The sequence below is a fragment of the Equus asinus genome, chromosome 8 (assembly GCF_041296235.1).
Source record: "Equus asinus isolate D_3611 breed Donkey chromosome 8, EquAss-T2T_v2, whole genome shotgun sequence".
In the NCBI taxonomy this organism is placed as follows: Eukaryota; Metazoa; Chordata; class Mammalia; order Perissodactyla; family Equidae; genus Equus; species Equus asinus.
Genome location: NC_091797.1, coordinates 6,521,338 through 6,546,616, shown reverse-complemented (window position 1 = coordinate 6,546,616; position 25,279 = coordinate 6,521,338). Strand labels below are relative to the sequence as shown.

The following is a 25,279-nucleotide window of genomic DNA, read 5'->3' as shown; positions in this document are numbered from 1 at the left end:
AAAAAATTAGCTCTTCTGCTGCTATTGAACAATTTTTCAAAAAACTTCACTACCAATCTTTGTTAAAAGGAAAATCACTCATTTAAATGATGTACTTCACAGTTAGTGAGGTTTGCAAAGCATCAAACGCTCCTCTCACATTGTTTCCTGTCTTTCTTTTCCTGCTTCTTTCCTGCAAATATCTTTCCGTATGCTCTATATGTCCACGTTATGTGCTATATAGAGCCCATGTCATTTTTGCAAAAACAATTACTAATAGCTCCCCAGTTTCTAGTTCCAATTCCACGGAAGGCCCAGAAGTTTCTGTCATGTACATAGAATTTGCCTCTATATCCTTATAATAGATTACCTTACATGCTCAGGAAGATGTAAATAGTTTGTAAAAACAAACGGAATTAGCTTTGACTAAGATAACTCTTAAATGATATGGTCTAAGCTGGCCTTTTGGGGCAGAAGAGTAAATAAGTGTTGCGTTTATCTTTAAAGGACTTCTATTGCAGTGGAGCCAGTAAGAAGGAAAGAGATATGAACATATAAGTGGTTATGAGAAAATAACCAGCAGTTGTAGACCTCTTGACACAATATGGTTTTACACTGTGTTTACGGCACATTCCAGTTACACTGAAACCTGTGACGTGCTGGTTTTATGTTAGAAGCATTCCTGCTGAAGGTGGTAATGGCTCTTGCACAGCCAGCAGTATGTGAGCAGTAAATATTTACCCAGACCACCTGTGTACTGATCAGACCTCTTTCAGTTACAGGTGAAGAGATCCCAGTCAAGCATCGTTAGTGATAATAGTTGAAGTTATTGGCTGATCTGACCCAGAAAGCCAGAAGCAGCCTGACGTCAGGTATGGCTGGATTCAGGGGCTTCATAATGTCCTTTGATCAGCTCATTCTCTCTCTCACATGGGCTCTCTCCCACGGTACAAGGTAGCCACCAGAGTCACATGATACTGGTTGAGCAATTTAAGTAGAAAGAAGTGATGTTCATAGATAAGTCCAGGAGAAAAGTTACAGTGAAGCATCTGATTGCCCTGGATTGTACCTATGCCCATTTCTAACTAACTGCTATTGTCAGGAACACTACACGGACAAGATTACTCAGAAAAGAGAAATTGAATGAGAGAGGATCTCTGAAACAAAGCAAAAACGAAAAAGAGCCAAAAGCCACAAAGTTTCAGCTTTGTCCCTTTCCTGCTATGCTATTTAGGTTAACTTTTTAGATTATTTCCCCAGTATTATGTGTCCCAGTAGATTTATATACCTGATTTGGAGCAGATACTCCCCCATCCTCCAATGTATTTAGGTTTTCTCTCACCCGTTCTTAAGAAGTCATCTCCCATAGGGACAAAACCAAACCAAAATGAAATAAAACATTAAAACAAATATAAGCTCTTACCTTCTCTACAAACACAGTAACGTTGTCCATCTACCAAAGTCAAGCACGTTGCATTGTTTCTGCAAGGGTCATTGAGTGGATCACAGGAGCTACGATATTCCTGGCAAAATTTTCCCGTGAAAAAGGGTGGGCACAGGCATACAAATTGCCCTGGGATGGTTGATTCATGACAGAGGGCTCCATTCAGGCATGGGTCAGAGTCACATTCATTGATTTCCTCACTACAGTTTTGTCCAGTCCAACCAGATGTACATTCACAGCTGAAATACAATTTTAAAAAATATGAGCAATGCTGTTCCAAATTTATTCTTTGCATTTTCAATGTAATTACTACATTGAATTAATACGATTTTTTATTTATAGCAAGATTAATAAATTATACGTACTTTAAACATATTGTTCACCTAATTTCGTGAGACAATTTAATGTGTTTTCCTGCCAAACTGACTGCACTGGCTGAAATAAGATTTAAGAAGCATTTGGTAAGTTTCTAACATAGTCAGGCCACTGAGATGTACCAGAGAACAACAGTGCTATCAATTTCAATTTTAGCAACTATTGAGCTGAATTACCAACTAAGAAAATTTCCTCAATTATTTCTCTTATGTAAAATGATTTTTTACACATGGGATCACTGTTTATAAGCCTGAGACGATATTTAATTCAATGTCTTTAGCACATGTGATTCTTATAACTGCCAGAGTATTTACAGCAAGATGCTCCTTTAGGTTAAGCATCCATTTTTTGTCTCTGTTTTTGTATGTTTTTAAAAACAACTTTCCCATTAAAATTTGAATAATGTGGGAAAATTGAAGAGAAAGGAGACAAATAAAAGTAAAGCATTCGGATCCCAGCTGTACGTCACAGACTCAGTCTGACCCTCAACCATCCAGCATCTGTCATTCTCTTGGAAATTTTTGACTTCAAATAGCACTTTAGCCAAACATTTTCCATCAAAGTAACTAGTTCTGATCCTAAGAACAGCAGAATTCCTACAGGGCAGGAAAAAGGGTTTTCCATGTAAGGTATTCAAATAAAGCAAATACGTAATAATGAAACCTGCAGACGTGGAGCCCATGCGAAGATTGTCAATCAACTGGTTGAGTGGAAGTCAATTGTAAACAGTGGGTGGGTTCAGAGAGGGAACTCCTGTCAATCTGTGGGCAGGATGGAGCTCCAAATCTTGGGTAAATGTACTACCTGACAAGTAACAAATCATGGCACAAGGCAGAGGAGATAGTAAAGAATTATTTTTTGAAAAAAAATTTCCTTTACTAATAGATTAGATATTCAAGACAACTTGAAAAATCTATTACGTGCTAAAACATGTAATTTGCTCCGTGATAAGCAATATCTTGCTAAAGAAAAAAAAAAAAAAGAAAAGAAAAGGAAGAAAGGGAGAGAGAATGAATCAAGCAATCAATCACCTCTTTTGCAGTGTCAAAGCCCCAGGAATACCCAGACCCTTTTGTGCTAACAAACACAGAGGACACCGACAGAGCGGGAGGAGATGCTGAACGATCGGCTTGCACCAGTACTTGAAATTGAACTCCAAATAAATATAGTTGTCATTGAAATAAATACTAAATTGAATAAGGGGCAAGATGGTTTTAGGCATAATTGACTAACAATGTGTTTACTAGCTCAATAATATTAAACCTAATTAAAAAAACAGTGTTATTTACAGTTATTTTTTTTTTTAATTTGGTAATGGGCAGAAAGTGCTACCATGCAAACTGAGTATTTCTTGTAAGGTGTGTTTGTATAAGGCAAACTTTACAACTGAAATAATTCGTACCTTTGAAATATAAAAATATAAATATGAGTGTTATTTCCTTTCAGAATGAGTAAACAGCCTTTATATTTTTACTTTCCTCCCTAAAAAGTAATGACATTATGTTGGTGACTAGCCATCCTAGTTGGCCTGGACAGTCCTGGCTTAGGTCTATTGTCCCAGCATACTTATTTTCAGGGCACTCTTTCACTTACAGAACTAAGATGCTATCCTCTTCGTCTTTGATTATCTCCTATATCCCTTAATGAAACAGAATATTTTCCAAAGAAGGCTATACTATCACTTATTTACTAATCCTGCACATGATTTTACCTTGCTCTAAAATTTGCTTGCCACACTCTTTAGAAATTCATCACATATGGTAGCTTGTATTATAAACATTTGCATGGGTTGCCACTATTAAGCTTCTGGTTCCTTGATGTGTAGGAATCATCTGAATCTCCATATTCTTATGTACAATGTAAATTAAAAATATGATAAATATTAATTAATATAAGCTCTTTGTTTAGAATCATACAGACTTACCTGAATTGTTTCATTTGGGAAATTGAGGGCCAGAGAGCATAATAAAATTGGTAATCTTAGAGAATTGTTGTAAAGATTAAATGAGATAATGAAGAAAAAGTGTATATAGTAACTGGCATCAACAATGCCTAGTCTCCTACAGTGGTTACTAGGAGCTTTCACAGAATTTTCAACACCTTTGTTAGGGGCCGGCCCCGTGGCTGAGTGGTTGAGTTCGCATGCTCTGCTTTGGCCCAGGGTTTCGCCCATTCCGATCCCAGGCGCCGATGTAGCACCACTCATCAAGCCATGCTGAGGTGGCGTTCCCACACGCCACAACTAGAAGGATCCACAGCTAGAATATACAGCTATGTACTGGGGGGTTTTGGGGAGAAGAAGGAAAAATTTTAAAAAAAATTTGAAAAACCGTTGTTACCCTATTTATGCCTAAATAAAATATGCATCTCAACAACAGGGATTGCTTCAATATCTAGTGGCACTTTTCATTTATTTGTCAAACCACATCACATTATACCACATCATATTGAAAACTGTCCAATATATTATCCAATTTGACGCCTCCCGTGAAGCTTTGAAATCAGTGCAAGAAGTATTCCTACTTTCACTTTGCAGATGAGCTAGCTGGAGCTGCAAAGGATAAAGGTGATTTAGCCAAAGTCCCATAGTTAGCAAACCTGAGATCAGAAACCCAGACCTCTTCCTCTCAGCTTCTCTCTTTTCTTTCTTCCTTTTTCTTTTTTGCAGGTCTCAAATCCATTATAAGACCATTAAACATTTCGTGAAATAATGTTAAAATTTGGAATCACCAAAGTCCAACAGAAGCGCTTCAGTGCATTTATCTTACTTGAAGTAACTTTACTTCTGAGGGGCGTTGCACAATAGTTATCTTTTTATTTCTCTTGTATTCTTTCATGAGTACGTAATTTCAACGTGTCTATTTTAAAAGAGTTCTCTGTGAATAGCCGACAATGCTTGAATATGTAGCATATGTGCTGAAGGTTTGTTTTATCTTCTCAAATAACAGGTGGCCCAAGATCTCATGTGGTGTTATTACAAGCATCAAATCCTCAGGAAAGCATCTGGCCATATGTCAATAGGAGTGACGAAGCCAAGGCTGAGGTCTATGGAGATGAGTGGATTTTTTTGTAGAAAATAAACTTTTAAGAAGCAAAGTCACTGGTAGTAACTGACAATCAGACCCTCATGTTTGTATATTTGAATCTGCTTTTGTACGTATCAGAGAAACTGGTCTTTGATGGATGGAAAAACATATTTTATGTGAGAGCTTTAATCTGGTTTTTACATTGTACCATGAAATAATTTGAAGATTCAGTGTGATCTGGCAGGGATTTTCCAAACTCACAGCTAGAAGAGGAGTCTTTATGGATTAAAAGAACAAACAAGCAAAAACATATATTCTGTGACTTTTCAAGTGTACAATTTCTAGTAGTAAACACTTGAAAACTAATTTAATGTGCGCTTAAAGGTAGACTAATATATTCTAATTTGCTGTCTTTGCTAGTGAGGGAACCAAAAACCCACTGGCATAAAACACATTGAACTCCTTCTAAGTAAGAACATTTCAATTCTTTTTTTCTTTTTTTCTTTTTGGTGAGGAAGATTGGTCCTAATGCCAATATTCCTCTTTTTGCTTGAGGAAGTGTTGTTGAGCTAAGATCTGTGCCAATCTTCCTCTATTATGTATGCGGGACGCCACCTCAGCATGGTTTGATGAGTGGTACACAAATCCGCACCTGGGATCTGAACCCATGAACCCGATGCCATGAAGAGGAGCATGTGAACTTAACCACTATGCCACTGGGCTGGCCCTAGCATTTCAGTTCTTAAATGTTGATTTAAAGTATCAAAGCTAATAAGAGAAAATAAAGTAGATGGCATTGTTATAAAATAGGAAAAAAAGAGTGTTCATCAAAGAAATTCATTAGCTTAAAAACTCTTAGTAGATTCCAATTTCTGAATATTAACCATTCTATATGCATACCTTCCCATAAATATAGATATGCAATGATTAAATATTGTTCAGCAATATTTATCTGTGTTTGAACATGTTTTGTATAGGTATACCAACTTTTTTGGATATAAACATAAATTTAAATCTAATAGTATCCATAACTTAAAAGAATATTTTCCTATAAAGATTAGTTCATTTATTTTTTTTTGCAGCCGTTACCTGTATGCAAAATAAAATCCCAACCATGCTAGTAGGTGAAAGACAAATGATAAGATTGTAAGTAATAAAATCGTTTTACTTCTTTAATATCTTAAAACATTGAGGGTATAAGAAAAAGAAGAAATAAAAAATATGGGTTGCCCAACTAAGTCATTCATTCTTTATTTTATTGTTTTTTCCATTCACCTATTTGTTTTTTCAATTAGTTATATCATCAGGTGTGCCGTCAACAACACTATATAAACAGTGAATTACAAGACGGCCACTGCCATGCTCTTAACCATTGCAATCCTCTTGGGGAAAAAAGTAAAAAACCATTTAGCTTATTTGGACTGGTAAAATTTATTTCAAAGAAACTTTTAATTTTATTAGTAGACAATAAAAGTAGAAAACAAGATTAAAGACCACTCTGAAGAACAGCATGAAGACGTTAAGAAGTAAAAACGTACGGGAAGACGAATACGGTGGGCTAAATATGGAGATGGCCTAAAAAGTGACAGCAGGGAAAGGCTGCACCCCACAACAATGAAACTAAGCTATTTTGCATTCTATTCCTGAAGATATTTAAGGTTCTGTTGTGGTTGTTTTAAAGTATGGTCATAACACAATTAGACTGAGTTTTGTTGAGGCAGATTAGCCTTAAGCTAACATCTGCTGCCAATCCTCCTCTTTTTGCTGAGGAAGACCGGCCCTGAGCTAACATCCGTGCTCATCTTCCTCTACTTTGTATGTGGGATGCCTGCCACAGCATGGCTTGACAAGCAGTGCATAGATCCACACCCAGGATCCAAACAAGTGAACCCCAGGCCACCAAAGCGGAACGTGTGAACTTAACCACTGCACCACCGGGCTGGCCCACAATCAGATTGTTATAGAGGAAAAGACGGATTAAAATAAGGAGAGCTTGGTAGCACGAAGATCATTTAGGAAGGTATTTTTTTACTGCTGATAAGAGATTCTGAGAGCCCAAACCAAGGCAGGAAGAAGGTATACCAGATGCGAAGCACATTTCTGATGCTGGAGAGGACCTGGACAACGATTATCATAAGCTGAGGCGGCAGACTGAGTCATGGGAAGGATTCAGTGGATTTTAGCTTCAGTCTTGGAAAGATACTGGTGCCATCGGGTGAGACAGGGAATGACCTTGATAGGAATGGGAGAGGAGGAGAGGGTACTGATGCTTAGTACACAGTTGCACATTTTTTGCCATTGCGATCATAACATGAAAACCATAAGAAGGGAGCATTTTACCACTGACACAGATGATCAGATTTTATAGATTTTTTTTAAATCTACAGTGCACATAAATTCATCTCAAAAATGACTTTTTCAACAATAATCGGAATAAGATGAAATAAAACACTTGTATTAAAGGCTGACTGAAGACAGCTGAAGCTACCGTTTGTGAGTTTACCTACTGACCCAGGAATACGGCTAATGCAGTCAACATGAGCAGCATGAACGATTATATGACAACTTTAACCACAGCCTCAGTTCATATTTAAAATGCATCAAGGTGGCATCTTTAAATTCTTATATTTTATATTTCATTTATTTACCTTGATGGTGTGTGTGTGTGTATAAACACAGCAAATTGACAGTGCGTCAGTTTTCCTGAGTAAGTGTTGCTTCTGGCTCTTGGTTTTTCCCCAAACAGATCCTTTGGACAAGTCCATGTAAGTCTACTTTTAAATGTAATTTCCTAATTATTCAGAGAAACTTACAGTTGCACCTTTTTCACTCCTTAAAATTTTACTTAATTGTATGTATGCATGTGTCTATGTCTCTATAATATTTATACAAAAACACAGCTTGGGTAGGAGACAGACATCTAGAATACAAAACAAGACACAGAGTGTTACTTAAAAGAACTAAAGTCCTGAGATGGGGAACTTAAATTGATGAACATTTTCAAAATAATTCATAAATGTACAGTATGCCAGAATTTTTAAATGGAGAAACCATTTAAACTCCAAATTTAATAAGCATCAGACTAAGTCTCAAAAGAAAATCAGCTGAGCAAGCAAAATACATTTAGAAAATGTATTACGTGTATGCAAACAGGAAATGAAATAAATCTTTGGTTTGTTGTTGGGAATAGCGTTATGATAAATGCTCTGTTACCAAATACATATAAATATATATATACATATATATATATATATATCCCCGAAAGTAGTAATACGTATAAGCAATATATACTAGACTAATTATACACTCAGTTCTAGGCTGTATGCATACGATACAACTAATTATGAACTGTAGCACAATTTTGGTTAGCCAATGTCAAAAATACACAGAAATAAACCTACTTAAGAAAGCTAAAAAGTATTCAGAGAAATAGAAATTACTATAGGCCCATTATTTCATTAAAATTTAAAATTATAGAACATCTCCTTTAGAAAGACCCAGATAGCACCCACATTGACTTTTACTTATTTTTAAAGGAGGTATGAGATTATAGAAAGAAATAAGAGAAACAGAGATGAGGGAGAGAGAAAAAGGGAGAAAGAAGGTGCGGCAGAGAAATCTCTGGTAAAGAAATGTCACTCCGGGGTCGCCCGTCTCAGAGGGGCTATGTGGAAAGTATTTACACATATGATCCTATTTCCTCACCAGCCCTTTCCTGGCACTTAATTAGTCAATTCCTGGAAGCTTGGAGAAATTAATGGTCCACATTAACTGAAGAAGAAATAACAGAATCATCATGGTAAAGCATGGCAAACAGTGGTAAACAGTGGAAAAAATAAAAAGCTCAGAAAAAAATGAGCACGCTAAACAATGTATTTTATGTGAGGCCACAAAAGTGAGGACATGTTCTGCAGGAGGACCTGGAGATTATACTTTTTATTCAAGTGCTAAGATATATGCTTTTCGGAAAGGCAGCCACTTCACTGAGAAGCTCAGTGTTGGCCATCCTCTGTAGGACAGGACTGATTATAGTAGATGCTGTTACCAAATTTGGCTCCCTGTAAGTAATGAGGATGGTAGGATTTTGGAATTTAAAAAGACCAGGTGGTGGCACATAATATAATGATCACCATGATTATAATGATCACCAAGGTTAAAGATGTAGTCGGGCGGCCCTGATCCTTGGAGAACTATGGAGACACTTAGAACACCTTGCCTCCGGGGGCAAGATAGAGTGGTAGACAGCAAGGATACTCTTCAATCTACACAATCAAAATAAATCAAGAATGGGTGATTAGGAGGCTGAGGGCAGCTCTTCCTGCTAAAAATAATGATCCTTTGCCCAGTTTTCAGACCTCAAACACACTGATTGAAGGAGAGGCCAAGTGCCCAGGAGAAAACACCCTACAACACTACAGCAAGATGCAGAAATGATTCCCATGGCCACTGACTTTTGTAACTACACTTAAAAGAAAGAAGGCCAAACATTTGAAGGATGTTGGACTTAAGTTCAATTTGTCATTGACACCTGGATTTCTGAGGCTTCATTGCCCTGGTGTTAGAACGAGGGCATATGGAGGCAAGGGAATAAATGCACCTGGCCCAGGTGTAGCTCACAGTGGGTCCACTGCTTCCAGTTGTCGTTTCTCTAGTCCCTGAATATATACTTGGAATGGACTTAACATTTTGTTTGGTAGAACCCTCATGTCATTCTTTGCTTGGGCATTAGAACTATGGGCAATGCAAACTGGAAGCCTTCAAACCTGTCTCCCCACTTAGACTCCCTTCCCCCAGCCAGAACCATAAATTAAAAATAAGATAGGGGGGCTGGCCCCATGGCCGAGAGGTTAGGTTCGCGCGTTCCGCTGCAGGCGGCCCAGTGTTTCGTTGGTTCGAATCCTGGGCGCGGACATGACACTGCTCATCAAACCACGCTGAGGCAGCGTCCCACATGCCACAACTAGAAGGACCCACAACAAAGAATATACAACTATGTACCGGGGGGCTTTGGGGAGAAAAAGGAAAAAATAAAATCTTTAAAAAAAAAATAAAAAAATAAAAAAAAATAAGATAGAACTCTAGGGAAAAAGTAGAAATGGTGCCACGCTTGAGGACAAAAGGAGGGGCTACTATCATTTCTCTACTCTATTTGCCAGTTCTGTCCCTACAAAAAACACACATCACCTTGAGGATGACAGTGGATTACTCAAAACCAAGTAATAGCTCGATTGCTGCTGCTGTTGTTTCAGGTGTGGCACATTTGATTGAGCAGATTATCACTGCATCAGATGCTTGATATGTGGCCAAGAATGCGGAAAATCTCTGTGCCTGTCAAGTAGGAAGGTCAGAAACAGTGCATATTCATTTGGAACAGAAAACACTGCTCATTTAAGGTCTTGTCTCAAGGATACGTTATTTCTCCCACCCTCTATCATAATATAATCTGAAGGTAACAGGACCATCTGGACATTCTACAGGCTGTCACACTGATTCACTAAGTTGAGGACATCACTTATTATGGTAGTCAAAATGGACAAATAATAAATGACAAATGTGACAAAAGCTTTGGGAAGATACACGTGCTCCAGGCTACAGGAGATTAACCCTATGAAGACCCAGGGTCCTGTCACATAAGTTGTTCAAGATCCAATGTTCTGGAGCGTCTTGGGACATCTAATGCGAATTAAAGGCAAATTAGTATATCTTATACCACACAAAACTAAGAGGGAAGCACAACACTTGGCAGGCCTCTCTGGTTCTAGTGGCAGAAATATTGCTCTGCCCCATTCACATTGGGACAGAGACAGCTGGCAGCTTTGCATGAGTCCCAGAGCAGGAGAAGACTTGGTAAAAGATTCCAGCCCGAGTCCAAGGAGACTTGCCTTCTGCACTGTGATACTCAATGGGCTCTGTAGTACTAGAGGTCTCAGTGGAATTTGTGATGGCAAAAGATATCTTGCAAAGTTTATGGCAAGTCCCAGTAGGTGAATTATAACATAGACTGCAAGAGGTAGAGCGAGACCAGAGAGAGGCTAGTTGATGATAAAGAGATTATAAGGTGGTCAGGGGAGGAGGGAGATGAAGTATATTAGCTAAGCCCTGTGGAACAGCTCCAGGGGTAGGTGCAATAATTCATACTACTAATCTTTCCTTATAATTTATCCCAGGAAAAGAAGCTAACCAGAATCCTGAAGTAGCATCTTACAGAACTTATAAGGAGTAAGTGAATCTGAGGATATAAGATGTGGTTTCTTTTTTAAAAATTAATTATTTATCTTTATAGAGAGGTATAATTGATGCACATACAAAAATTGCACACCTTTAATGAGTAGATCTTGATGAGTTTGGACATATGTATACACGTGTGATACCATTACCATTGTAAAGGATATCCATCACCTCTAAAAATTTCATCGTGTTCTTTTGTGTGTGTGTTTTGTGGTAAGAACATTTAACATGGGATCTGCCCTCGACCTATTTTAAAGCTCACGTGCTATATTATTAACTATAGGTGCTAGTGGATGCGTTCAATCCAGGACTGAAGCCCTCACTTCCCCAACTCCTGGAAACGTTGGTGGCTGACAGCTATGAGAATTGACCTCAGCTAGAAAGAGACACTTCACTCAAAGTGAGTCTTCTTTTCTTGGGACAGCTCACATCCAATGACTGACTGATGCATGGACGCAAAGACTAAGCCACCTTGTCTCAACGTGGGACAACTCTACTAGGTCATCCCTGTGCTAGAGCTCCCAGGGGGACCAGGGAGCCTCCATTGTCCTTCACTACAATTCATACCGTGTTTATGCCCTCTGCATCTTTAATTCTCCCACAGATGTTTTTTCTTTTTCAAAAGCTTTATTGTGTTATAAGTGATGTACAAAGACACTGCACATATTTCGAGAGCACTTGTAGCATGCCGATTTCCATCTCGGAGTTTGATTCCTGGGGAATTGAATAGGTAATAATACATTTACCATGGGTGAGTGCCAAATGCTTTTAGTATTCCACTTCCAGAAATATCCACATGCAAGAGCACAAAGACAGATATTCAGAGTTCTTCTCTGTTCATTGTTTACACAGGCAAAAAATCCAAAGAACATAAATGACATTAAATGGGCACTGGTTATAGTCTCTGCAATAACTAAAGTAAGTGATGTATTTTTGTATGTAATGAGTTAGAAAGATAGTCATTTTATAATGTCATACATAACATAGATTCCAATTGTGTCATAATGTCTGCATATATGCACTTCTGTATATACCAAAAATGTTTCAAAGCTTATAAAGGCAGTAAGGCATATGGAGTGCAAACATACTCGGAGGGTCGGGGGTACTGGGTTCATCTGCCTTATAGTAGCTTATAGAAACTTGACAAGTTATTCTCAGAGTCTCAGTTCTCTAAAACCTACGACAAGAAAATATCTTTCTCAAGTAGGGACAAAGTTAGCTATTGCCTATAAAATACTTAGAGAAGTACTTGGAATATAGTGGGTGCTTTGATGAAGACTATTATTATTAAGTATGGATATACTGAGGAGTGGCTTGGGTGGAAGAGGGAAAATTTCATTTTTTTCTTAATTCTGTACCAGTAACTTTTTCACTTAGAGCTTGCAATAGTCTTAGAATAAAACTACTTTTTTTTTTTTTCAAGCAGTGGTTTACATTTTGTCTTAATCTTAAAGCTGCCTTTTATGTTGGAGCATGGGTTAGCAGCCCATGGTTCTTGATTTTTCTTTTATTTGTTCTATGTCGTCTTTTACATATAGAGATCTGTCTATGCACAGTATTCACCCATAAAGAAGGTGAGTGCATTCTCTTTGGATCCCATCACTATCCTCCTGGTGCCTGTTCAATCCTTTTAACATCATTCATTGAAAGTCTAAATAATATACATTTCACTTTTTTTGCAGCAGCAGATCTCTGTGATTAGGTGACAGTGCCAGAAGTTATCATCCATCAATTTAGATTCTGCTTAGCTCGGCGTCATTGCCAAAGCGATGATGTAGATGTGTTCACCTTCCTTTCTGTTGCTTCTCTCTTCTTTGGCAAGAAGAGTGCTGCTGCACCAGAGAGATGCCCTTTTCCCCTGCCATGTTTCTGCTGGAACAGGCTTTCTACGCATCCTGAGGCTTCCCAGAACATCAGCTTCTGAATTCAGTTGGTCTACAAGGGTGGAATAGATTCTTGCCTTTAACCTCATAATTCTAAAATAGAAGATAAGATTAGCACATCTCCAGATTCTCCGCTGAAACGATTTTTAGGAAACAGGTCTGTAGTTCTGCTTATTTTTTCAATCTGATCCTATTACACGATATTTTGCTTATATTCCCAATATTTCTGGCAAGTGGATGCAGTTACTTTCTTGTTACCAGGACTAATACAGTCTTCCTTCTTTCTTTTAGTTTGCTCTTGTTCACATAAAAATGACATGGGAAGAGTCAACTTAGATAATTAGGATGAATTTGATATCTTAGAATTTTCAGACTATTATTACTGATGTCATAGAAATAAATTTGATTTTGGTTATATGAAGAATTTGAAGTATTTATTGAAGCAAAGTTTATTATTTCTTCTCGTATGCTCAACAGGAAGACCTCTGACTTCCTATAAAGCGAGGCAGAGGTTCTCTTTGTAAAGATGTTTAGAATGACACCATGACTTCATTTCCTTTTGGACGCCTTCAGCAGTGAGTAAATGCCAAGTCAAGTTGACCAGTCATAGTAGAAAAGTTGTATGGTGGAAGCCATAGGACAAATTTTGACAAATGTGGTATTGAAGTGTGAAAAATTGAACTTATCAAGTTGCCAAACGTGCATTTTGCTTTCCACAACTTGATTATGAGTAAATAAAAACAACTGACCTTTTAGTGTTTTGTTTTGAGTGCTAGACATGGCTAAGCTATCAATCAAAACACACTAATTCATTTTGCTCCAAATATGAAAATGTACTCTGACTTTGAGCGATATATTGTTGGGTTTAATTTTTTTTCCAGATTTTCTAAAGAAAATGTTTGAAATTCAATAATGCTGAATTTATAAACACTACTTTATTACTACACTACAGCCGGAGTTAAACTTTGGAATACTTAGTAATATATCAATCCCAGTGCTGCTAGAAGGTGAAATTGTGAGGTATGTAAAATTCTGAGGGATGGAGCGCCACTCACTGACTTCTCTTATCCATTCTTCAGTTGCCCAACTCATTTATGCTTTTGTCCACCTGACGACCCAGGGAAAGGTCCCATCTTTTTGAGCTTTGCTGTTGCTCTCTCCCTAGCAAATCTTATCTTTCTGTATCTCATTTCCTTAGTAATTTATTCAATGCCTGACCAATTAATATGCTATTCTTAACAATGAATGAAATAAAATGTTTAACCCTTTCTCACACATTTTCACTTTGATAAAATCCTTCAATGTCTCCATTGAAAAAGGTGGTTGCCACATCTGCCATTAAAGCCAGACAATATTTTCTTGTTCTTAAGGATAATAGCTGTTCCAACACCAAGCATTATGTTCATTTCAATTGAAATAAACAGATCCTCCAATATTTATGGCAATCTTAATTTACTGATTTTCCATTTTTATTATATCTATAAAGTTTTTATTAGTAGAGAACACAAATATATTGGAATTTTTGAATGCTTGCTTGTTTTTCCTATTTTTATACATAAATCTATATAACAATTTAAAGTCTGATTTCATGTAACTTATTCATCTATATCCTCCTAAACTCTAAACATATAACCTGATTTTTCCCTGCCAAAGTCTTTTTAAATTTAATTTCAGATTATAGATACTGTAATATAGCACTGGAGAAGTAGTGTGGGTGCTATCAGTTGCCTACACAGCACCGGTTCTCCCTTGTGTATTGCTTCATGTAACTGACTTTCTTCAGGTATCTACCCACTTCTCTGTATTTCACACGCTAAATGAGAAGTTGTTCCTATGATGACACTCGATGTCAGGGGTAAGTCTGATTGATCTAAGACAGTGAATTTCAGCTTAGGCTACGGGACAAAATCACCTACTAGCTCTTGAAAACTCTGAAGCTCAGCCTGTACCCAAGGCAGACTAAATCTGAATCTCTGAGGGCGGGATGCAGGTCTTAACATTTTCTAAGTGGTTCCAGCGCGCAGCCAAACTTACTCATCTCCTGAAGCACCTTGTTTAGGAACCCAGGACACAACTAATTAGTGCTGATTCAGCATGGCCATTTGATACAATGCAAAAGAGTTGTGACATCTGCTGAGGTCTTGTGAGAAATCTGCTTTCTCACTGTAATGAGGCAGCCTCCAGAAGTGATGCTCTCTCTTTTTCATTTGGTGCCACGGAGTAGACATGTGGAGGCAGGATGGCTAACATCACTTTGCAACCATGAAGGAGTAGTTTGTTGATACCTTCAGCATACACAACATGGCACAGCCCAGGGGATCTCAGAGAAGTGGGGAGACTTCCTACTGGTGGGGTTCACCTTATCTCTGAACTTCTAGTTAAAGGAGTTGGTGATTTTGTTACCAGTTAAGTCAGCTTGAATCATACTTTGTGAACTTACAGTTGAAAAACATATCTATATAATAATATAATTCTAGGAAATAAAAATTACATTTAAAAACTGAAATTTTATTGTGTGATTTCAATTCATAGTTACGTGTTTCACTTTTTTGCTTGTGTTTGATCATTAGATCAAGGAAGATTCATTAAAACTATTTTACTAGTTTAATGAATATAGCAAAAAGTTCAGCAACTGGTTCCAATTCTTCAGCTCTTTAAAGGTCACTGATTGAAATACAGAAAAGAGTAGTTTTATCTGAGGGATGAAAATAGGGCTTTAAGTCTGAAATCAACACAATCCGTAGACATAAAATATCCACAGATCCATAATTGAGTTTATCTACATCTGGTCTCCCCTATTGACATTGTAATGTCTGAAGTATGAGCACAGGTCTACGATCTCAAATTTAGTTTAATTATTTTGTTCTGTATTTCAGATGCTGCGAAGTATAATATTTATTGAGTGTGTCTAATTGCTTTTTTAACTTTTAATCATTTTTCCCACTCAATTATATCCCACCATTATTAAGAAATAAGGTTTTCCCAAGTTATTTGAAGCTCTTTATGAATATCTGCCAAAACATATTTTTCTACTATTCCTTCAAAAAAGTACCACCTACCTTGAAATGTGGTTTATCATTCTCAAGTATTTCTTCAAAATTTTACCTGTGTATGTATCTCTATTTTATTTTATTTTTTTAAAGGAATGTTTATTTATTTATTGTGGAAAAAAGTGAGCTAACATCTGCTGTCAATCTTCCTCTTTTGTACACGTGCCGCCACCACAGCATGGCCACTGACAGATGAGTGGTGTAGGTCCTCGCCCAGGAACTGAACCCAGGCTGTGGAAGCAGAGCACACCAAACTTAACCACTAGGTCACTGGGGCTGGCCCTATGTATGCATCTTTAAATAATATTTAGTTTTATTTGGTTTTGTGGGTTCTCTTAATTTTAAATGTCATCATGTATGCTCTTTACTCACTTAAATTTTATTCTTACCTCTGGATTCTTTTGCATTTGCTTTTTGATAAATACCTCAAGATATATAAAACCATGGAGTTTCTTCCTTTAGTGTCTTTAAGAAAAATACTCCTTTCCAATATCTGCCAAAATGAATCTTGATAAATTTTGACATTATGATGTGTTAATACACTAACATTAGCAAGTGAGATTAAACTTTAATTCTAGCATATGTGATAACAATGTAAGCAAATAATGTTTGAAGACAAACTATATAGTCGCTGACAAGGAGTAGTGCAAATTCCACTATTACAGGTTTCTATATCTCCTTAAACTTGAGTGAAAAGTTTAAAGAAAAAAAGAGATTTTGGAAATTCTGGGGAATAAAATTAGGGACATGAATGTGGAGCAGAGAGAATTAATATTTGTGAAAACTTCCTATGTACAAAACACTGCATTTGGGACCATATGCACGTTATTTCAACAAGACTGAAAAATAAGCAGCACTTTTCTTAATTTAAAGCTGATGACACTGATCCTCAATGGAGACCACAAGTTGCTCAAGAACATGGGGCTGAAAAGTGCAGGGTTCGAAATGGATCACGGACAATACATAAAATGACAAACTATCCAACTTTGAAGAGATAGCATAGGAGGGAATCAAGGGAGTCTTGGATTTGGTGCTGACTTTTTAGATACAACACCACAGGCATTATATATATAAATAAAAACAATAAGTTGGACTTCATTGAAAGGAAAAACTTCTGCTCTGAAGAAGACATTGTTGAGTAGGAAAAGACAAAGCACTAAACAAGAGAAAATCTTTGCAAAACATATAATGGACTTGTTTCCAAGATATACAAAGAACTCTTAAAACACATCAAACAACCAATTTAAAAATGGACAAAATATCTGAAGAGATACTTCATCAAAGAAGATATACAAATGACAGCTACACAACGAAAACATGTTCAGCATGTTCTGTCACTGGGAATTCCAAATAAAACAACAATGAGATACCATTACACACCTATCACAAAGACTAAAATCCAAAATACCAATAACACCTACTGTTGGCATGGTCTGGAGGCAACAGGAACTCTCATCCATTGCTGGGGGGAATGTGAAATGGTATACTCACTTGGGAAGACAGTCTGGCAGTTTCTTACAAAGTTAAACACACGTAGGCTCACCAAAAGATCCAGCAATCATATTCTTAGATATTTACCCAATGAGCTGAAAATCTATATACACCCAAAAAACCCGTACATGGATCTTTATAGCAACCTATGCATAATTGCCAAAAATTGGAATTAGCCAAGCTGTCTTTCAATAGGCAAATGTGTTAAAAAAAAAAAAAAACCTGTGGTATATCTATATACAATGGAGTATTATTCAGCAATAGAAAGAAATGACCTATCAAGCTATGAAAAGACTTAGAGGAAAATTAAATGTATAAACTATATACTATATGATTCCATCTACATGACATTCTGGAAAAGGCAAAACCACAAAGACAGTAAAAAGATCAGTGATGCCAGGGATTCAGGGTAGGGGAGGATATGAAGGTGGAGCATAGAGCATTTTTAGGGCAGCGAAACTATTGCGTATGATACTGTAAGGATGAATGCATAAAATTATGCATTTGTCTAAACCTATTGAACTGTGCAACAGAAAGAATGAAGCTTAATGTAAACTATGAACTCCAGCTAGTAATAATGTCTCAATATTGGTTTATCAACTATAATGAATATTAACACAATAATGTAAGATGTTAACAATAGGTATGCCATATTAATACAAATTTTTAACAACAGGAGAAACTGTGTGTGTGAATGGGGGGCAGGGGGCTTATGGGAACTGTGCACTCTGCACAATTTTCCTGTAGTCCTAAAACTGCTCTGAAAATAAAGTCTCTATAAAAAGGTATTCAGAAAAAATGTCAGGGCTAGAATTTGAACCCAGATCAATGCATGTTCACTGAGAAGGCAAAACCCAAAACTGAATGTGAACAGAGAAGAAATAATCAATTCATTAAGGATGCATTAAAATAAGAACAAATGAAACTCATGCACAAAGATGCAAACTAACCGAAAGAACATGGGATTCTCAGAAAAAGAAGGCAGAAATAGAGATTCTAGAGAAAGCAATTTCAACTTGATTTCAATAGTTAAAAAGGGCTAGACAAGAAAAAAATTCTCCTTTTCAAGGGATCTGTTTCTCTAAAAGAAAATAATTGGCATCAGGACCACAATTTAAATGAAATGATTAACGATATGTGTCTGTCCCTAAAAGTTGGTGCTTAGAGGAGAGATCCATCAGTTGGAAACAGTCAGAGAAAGGTCTGGTAGTATTCTAAAATATAAGGTAGTATGTGGTGATCAGGACAACAGTATTTAGTAGTTATCCAAGAAATACCACATTTCAGACTAGAATTTTTTTAAATGGCAGAGTATATGCCCGTTTCTTCATTATGCCTGTAACCACATGACCAGGAACAGAATTTGCGACCCCAAAATATGTCTCTTTGGCATAAGGGTTATTTTAGGCTGATTATTTTTAAGAAACTGCAGACAGAGTAGAAGCTCTGAAAACTGAGGAGAACTTACCCTTTTGTAAGAGACATTTACATTTATAAGAGAGATCTCCATTTATAAGGGTACCTCCCTCTCCGTGCCAGAAGGAGAGGATGACTCTAGAAATCTCTAGAAACTCTTATCAGTAGGGAAGGCAAGGACTTAAATCTGCATAACAACTTTACCCTTGTTCACTGTGCTTTTCCTGGTCACCTCTCATAACTGACCCCATCTTAGCAACAGAAGGTTAAAAAATTTTCAGGGGCAGCAAGCCAGCCAGGAGAATGTGCAGAAGAGAAAATTTTGATCTGCCAATCAAAACTCACCCTACTAGCACTTCCATATACCAGCTGTCCTCCCTGATCCCTTAAACTTTACCCTGGATCTGGATTGGTGAGAGAGAGTTGAGAGCCTGTCCTTCTGTCTCCTTACCAACCGATGGTATCATAAACTGTTTCTTCTCTCAAAGACCAGTGTGCCATGGTATCTGCTTCTGTGCCCATCAGCTGGTGAGCTCTTGCTCCGTAACATGACATTAAGTGAATAAATAGTCATTAATTTATTTATTTACAAACCTTCATTGGGTCTCTTGAGGCATGCAGGATGCTTGGTGCATAGTAGCATTCTAATGAAATAGAGCACTTTTGCATAAGTCTAGCAAGGGAAATGGACATTAAAACAATTCATAGATAAAACAAAACTGCATTACAAATTGTGATAAGTCTAGAAAGAAAAGAATATGGGATGTTGGATTGGGTGGTAAGAGAGGTTTCCTCTAGGCTAATTTAAGCTGATATGCAAGTCTCAGGGGCTTTGACAGAAGGATGAGAGGCAGGAGAGGATGCAGTGATCCAGGCAGACGGAACAGCCAAAACCAAAAACCCAAACGAAATAAAGAAGCCTTGGTGTGTCTGAAACACTGAAAGAACACCAGCACAAAGTTTGGTGCCAGAGATTAGCTAATTAATATATATATAATCCCTCAAATAACAGGTGTTGTTTTCCTTAAAGTAATTAATCTTTAATTGAAAAATATTTTGAAAGCTATTTATATTCATTTATATCCTAAGTGTACTGTACATGCTAAAACAATAGCCATATTCTCAATCATTTTCTAAAGAAAAGATTAATGACCTGCCACAATATCATAAAATGTCAGTGTACTGTCAAAGAATAGAGAGAAATGTGTGGAAACCTAGCATATTTTATGTGAAGTAAATGCAAAAAATCAGTTTTCATAAGATTTTTATTTAATTTCTCAAAATATTTCAAGTGGCTTCAAACTATAAACATAGCCTTGTTCAGAAAAAATTAAACTGCAAACATAATATTTAAAACTTTCAAAACAGAGACAGGACACTCTAAAAGGTAGGCATCTGTAGAGAATAGCTGAGTAGGGCATGCGTTGATTGTGATTTACTTTCAAAATCAAGACTAAATATGAAGGCTATTTAAACTAGACATTAAAATTTCTGACAAAAGAAAGCATATGTTTTCCTCTGCAGAAGGATAATATTTTTTGATACCGATGTCAAGGAAAAATTTTAACATGTGAGACTGGGAAGCATAATGGACCATGTCTTCCAGCATGGCTTTGCAAGAGATATAGAAATGTTCAAACGGATGTCTCGTAAACTGATTCTGCCTGAAAATTGAAAGCATAACGTAACTTGGTAACTTGGTGAAATAATTTTTTTGACTTGCTCAAGTAGTGTGCTCTAGACCAAGATCTAAGAGAAAATCAAGGAATTTGTGTAAGCCTTTCCTACCTATCAGCTGTCTTACTATTTTGGAAACTGGTGAATCTCAGGGCATACATTTGAAATAGCCAAACAAATATGCTTAGCCAAACAAATATGAGAAAAGAAATTAACATGATAAAACATATCTAAGACACGTTAGATATTTTAATGTTCTCATAGGCATCTAAGAATATGGAGGTGTGTTTTTTTATACACTTCAGGTAACCTTTACAAAGACCTTACCTTTAGAGTAAAATAGCTGTATATTTAATAGTATAAAGTGTATTCAAGAACTGTGAATATTATTTTAAATATTTCTTTTTCTGGATGACAAACAATACTGTCTTAGAGAGTTGAGAATTATTTGTAATCAAAGCCACTTCAATATTTATGCTGATTTGGGAAGAAATAACCCTCTAGAAAGAAAAGAAAGAACTCCAAACAAAACTAACAATACAAACTCCCAGCTACTTGGAGATACACTAGGAAACGTTATTGACTTATCCACATGATCAATTTATATAAAATAAAATAATTTTATATAATAAATGTAGACACAAAAGTTTTCCTCGTTAAATTTGTGTCGAGAATCCCCAGTATAAGAAAAAACATTGCATTGAATAATATTTTATCACCGAGACAGCAAAGAATAGCAGATGACAATTAGAAGTGGAAAGTGCTAAGAGTTCTGGAGAAATAAATCCTAAATTCTATATCTTTTCTGTTAATAAAATCTCATTGGGAAAATCAATCGATCTATGTAACTTTTGGTTTTCTCATCATTTAGCCAAGTTATAGTAAAAGACAAATTTAAAAAATTCTATGAAAATCCTTTGTTAAAATGAACACAATGCGTAAATACTCATTTATTTTTCATGCTGAAAAGCAATGTTTTGTGTTTTCTTGAATAGTTTACTCAGAAATGATTACAAAAGCACAATTTTTGAAAGTTCAATACATAGCAAGAGGAAGAAGGGTAGAAATGACCTATGAAGCGCACAAGGAAACTTTCCGGGGTGATGGATATGTTTCATATCTTAATTTTGGTGGTAGTTACGTGAGTAAATACAATTGCCAAAATTCCTCTGATTGTATACATAAGATCTTTATATTTTATTATATGTAAATGATATCCCAATAAAGAGAAAATCTTAAAAACAACCGAGTGCTTTATGAAGAGGCTGTTTCTCTTAGAATATTGCCCCACTCCATCCCCCAAAAAAAGAAGAAAAAGAAAAAAGGAAACAGTGAGAGAAAATAGGCTACTTAGAAAAATGAGAAAAATGCAGGTACTCTGATTATACCATAGTATTATTTTTTTAAGAACACACCATGAAATTCTGATCAATGACCCTTTCAGAAAAAAATAAAATACAAATTTTGTAATAAAGAAGATTCACATTTACATGCTTTGTCTTTTTGTGCAAATGCTTATTATTTTTTTCAGAGTTCAATAAAAAATAATTTTAGTAGCAAAATCAATAATCCTGAATTTTTATATTTTGTGTCTATCATAGTCATTGCCCTCACATGCAACATCGAATCTGAGGCCAAAAATAATGACCTCAGTTCATTTGACGTTTTCAATTCATTTCTACTGAACCATTTCTGAGTTTGTCTAATTGTTTTGTTTATGCTTTGCATTTTTTCTTAAAGTTTATAATTTCTAGGGCTTTGTGTCAAACAAGTCAACATTTTTTTAAAACAAATGCTAAAGGACAAACAAATAAAATCCATTCTAAGACAATAATCTAGACTTCACCCAGACTTTTACTAGGGTTCTACATAAAATAACGAGATGATTTAACACTCAGAGATTTTTTTCCTAACTACCTTTTAAAATAATAAAAATAATTTTTAAATATGTTTCTACACAGTTCTGTGAATAAAATTCAAGAGATTTTATGTATGGCTAACTAAATTATAATACCCTGGATCTCCACAGTTATAAGAAATGATTTAATATCTGCACTCAGAATACATCAAAGGATGTTAATGATTTGAATTGCGTCCCCGTAAAAGATCTTGAAGTTCTAACCCCTACTACCTCATAATGTGACCTCATTTGGAAATAGGGTCCCTACAGAGCTCATCACGTTAAAGTGAGGTCATTAGGGTGGGCCTTAACCTAATTTCACTTATGTCCTTATAAAAAGGGGAAATTTGGACACAGATAGACACCCACACGGAAAGAATGTTAGGCGAAGATGAAGGCCAAGATCGGGCAATACAGCAGAAGCTGAGGGATGCCAGATTTTCCCTATCAAACTAATACTGAGGGTACGTAGGGAGGTTTTTTAAGGTAGGAGACAGATGCTTGATTTATTCTGAAAAACATCACAGTGCCAGATAACACTGTATCTTGCCTCCCTCCTTTGAACCCAGTTTCAATGAAGCAAGAGCTCATTTGTTCATTCACAAAATGTGTTTTTTTGTTTTTGTGGTTTTTGCAGGGGAAGATTCGCCCTAAGCTAACATCTGTTACCAGTCTCTCTCCTTTTTTCTTCCCTTTTCCCCCTCAAAGCCCCAGTACATAGTTGAGTATAGTTGTAAGTTCTTCTGGTTCCTCTGTGTGAGGTGCTGCCACAGCATGGCTACTGACAGACGAGTGGTGTGGTTCCACGCCCAGGAACTGAACTCAGGCTGCTGAAATAGAGCATGCTGAACTTTAACCACTAGGCCATCAGGGCTGGCTCAAAAGTGGTTCTCAAATACCTTTTTAGCTTACTGCTATCTTCAAATAATATTAATATCATTTCACTTATAATGTAAGAGCCTTACTGCAAGAAATAGTGATTTTCTCTTCCCTTCCTTTGTGCTATTGTTATCAAAAAGCAATTTGACTTCATTAGTGAATTCTAAAGCCTATTTGTAAAGGTATTACTGGTCTTAAGATGTATTCATCTGTCAAAGAAAGTTTTACTGTTTGAGCTACTCTTTTTTGATGAAATTGGAACTATGTGAGGCTCCAGCTTCTCCAGTGAGAGAAGGATAACTATTTAATCTTTCATAAATTCATTAGAATTACAGTGGTGGCTGCTCTCCCTGGGAACTGAAGGGCAGGCAGTTGTAATACATGTATGAGTTTATATGAAAAGCAAGACCAGTTGAAAATGATCTGAAACCATGGATTTGGAGCCACACAGACCTTGGTCTAATATTTAGATCCATTACTTTCTAACACTGTGATTTTGCTTAAATTACTGAAAATATCTAAGTCTTGGTTCTCTCATATATAAAATGGGCATATATAAAGCCTCACTAAGAGACTTTGTTCTAGCACAACTGATATAAACAATAAGTGTCTAGTACAGATAGTCTCATTAATTGCTTGTGTGAATGTCATATTAAATAGGTCCAAATCAGGGCTGGCTCAGTGGTTAAGTTCCTGCGCTCCGCTGCAGACGGCCCAGTGTTTTGTCAGTTCGAATCCTGGGCGCGGACATGGCACTGTTCATCAGACCACTCTGAGGTGGCGTCCCACATGCCACAACTAGAAGGACCCACAACGAAGAATATACAACTATGTACCGGGGGGCTTTGGGGAGAAAAAGGAAAAAAAATAATAAATGGGTCCAAATGATAATTTGATAAAATCTGTCCAAATCTTGAATGTTGACACACTTTAATCAATCCATTTTACTTCTAGGAATTTATCATAGAAATATAGAGATACATGCATGCAAAAAGTCACATATAATTAATTTCCCCAAATAATAGTTTAGAATTGCAAAATATTAAAAGTTGTGGTCATTATGTTATATTCATAAAATAAAGTATGGTGTAGCTATCCAAAAAACAGTGAAAGATCTACATACCAACAGACATTTTGTTCAAAACTTAGATTTTTATAGAGGAAATATCTTCCATCTGTTTAAGATGGATACTGTACCATGGGCTGTGGTCACTGGGATTAAAATTCTGTTATGATTTTACTTTTATATTGGCATTCATTTTACTTTTATTTTAGCATTTTGGGCTAAGTGAGACAAAAAAAGAAGAAAAAAATCAAAATCTCTAGTAATGTGTCAGTATTTTGTAGTTTTCATTCAGTATGTTAAATACACAGAGATGGACATAGATTTTTACTTATACTCTTTAAATTTCAAACATTTTTTCAATTATATTCATTAAAATTTTTAAAATATATCCTTATAGGAAGCACGAAAAGTTCTAACGTATAGTACTTTATAATTGAAGGCATCCAGGAAAAATTTGCGTAAATTATAAACTGAGAAAAAGAAACAAAATTCATATGGTCAAGTAGGGGGAAACCTTCCTGTTGTCTGAATGTCTGCTCTGTAGCGTGCATGAGAAAAGCAGGCCAAAGCATCATCACAAAGGCCAATTACACAGGCAGCAAAGGAGCCAGCTGCTGTTGGCAAAACATGCTCCAGAGTGTGGCATCTGGGTCCAATAACTGCCATACAGAGCCCCATCTGTAGCTAAAGCTGTTGACTCTGATTTGGGGGAAGAAAAATCAGAAATAAAGAAGGCAGTTAAATTCTAAACCGTGCCAGGAATAGCAGAAGGCAGGTTGCAGTCAGCATTCAAATTACATCCCCAGCCCAATTTGCTTTTTAATGTCTTGAAACTGTGTAAACACCAAACTATGTTAACTCCAGT

At 36.4% G+C, this 25,279-nt stretch overlaps 1 protein-coding gene across 1 annotated transcript in view; it reads right to left on the bottom strand.

Annotated features, from left to right (window-relative positions):
• LOC106842352 (protein eyes shut homolog) overlaps window positions 1-25,279 on the bottom strand; it is a 1,064,587-nt gene that overhangs the window by 942,511 nt on the left and 96,797 nt on the right. Inside the window, exon 7 of the mRNA XM_070516721.1 lies at window positions 1,403-1,662. Within this exon, the coding sequence (XP_070372822.1) occupies window positions 1,403-1,662 (260 nt within the window). The remainder of the gene's footprint in view (window positions 1-1,402; window positions 1,663-25,279) is intronic.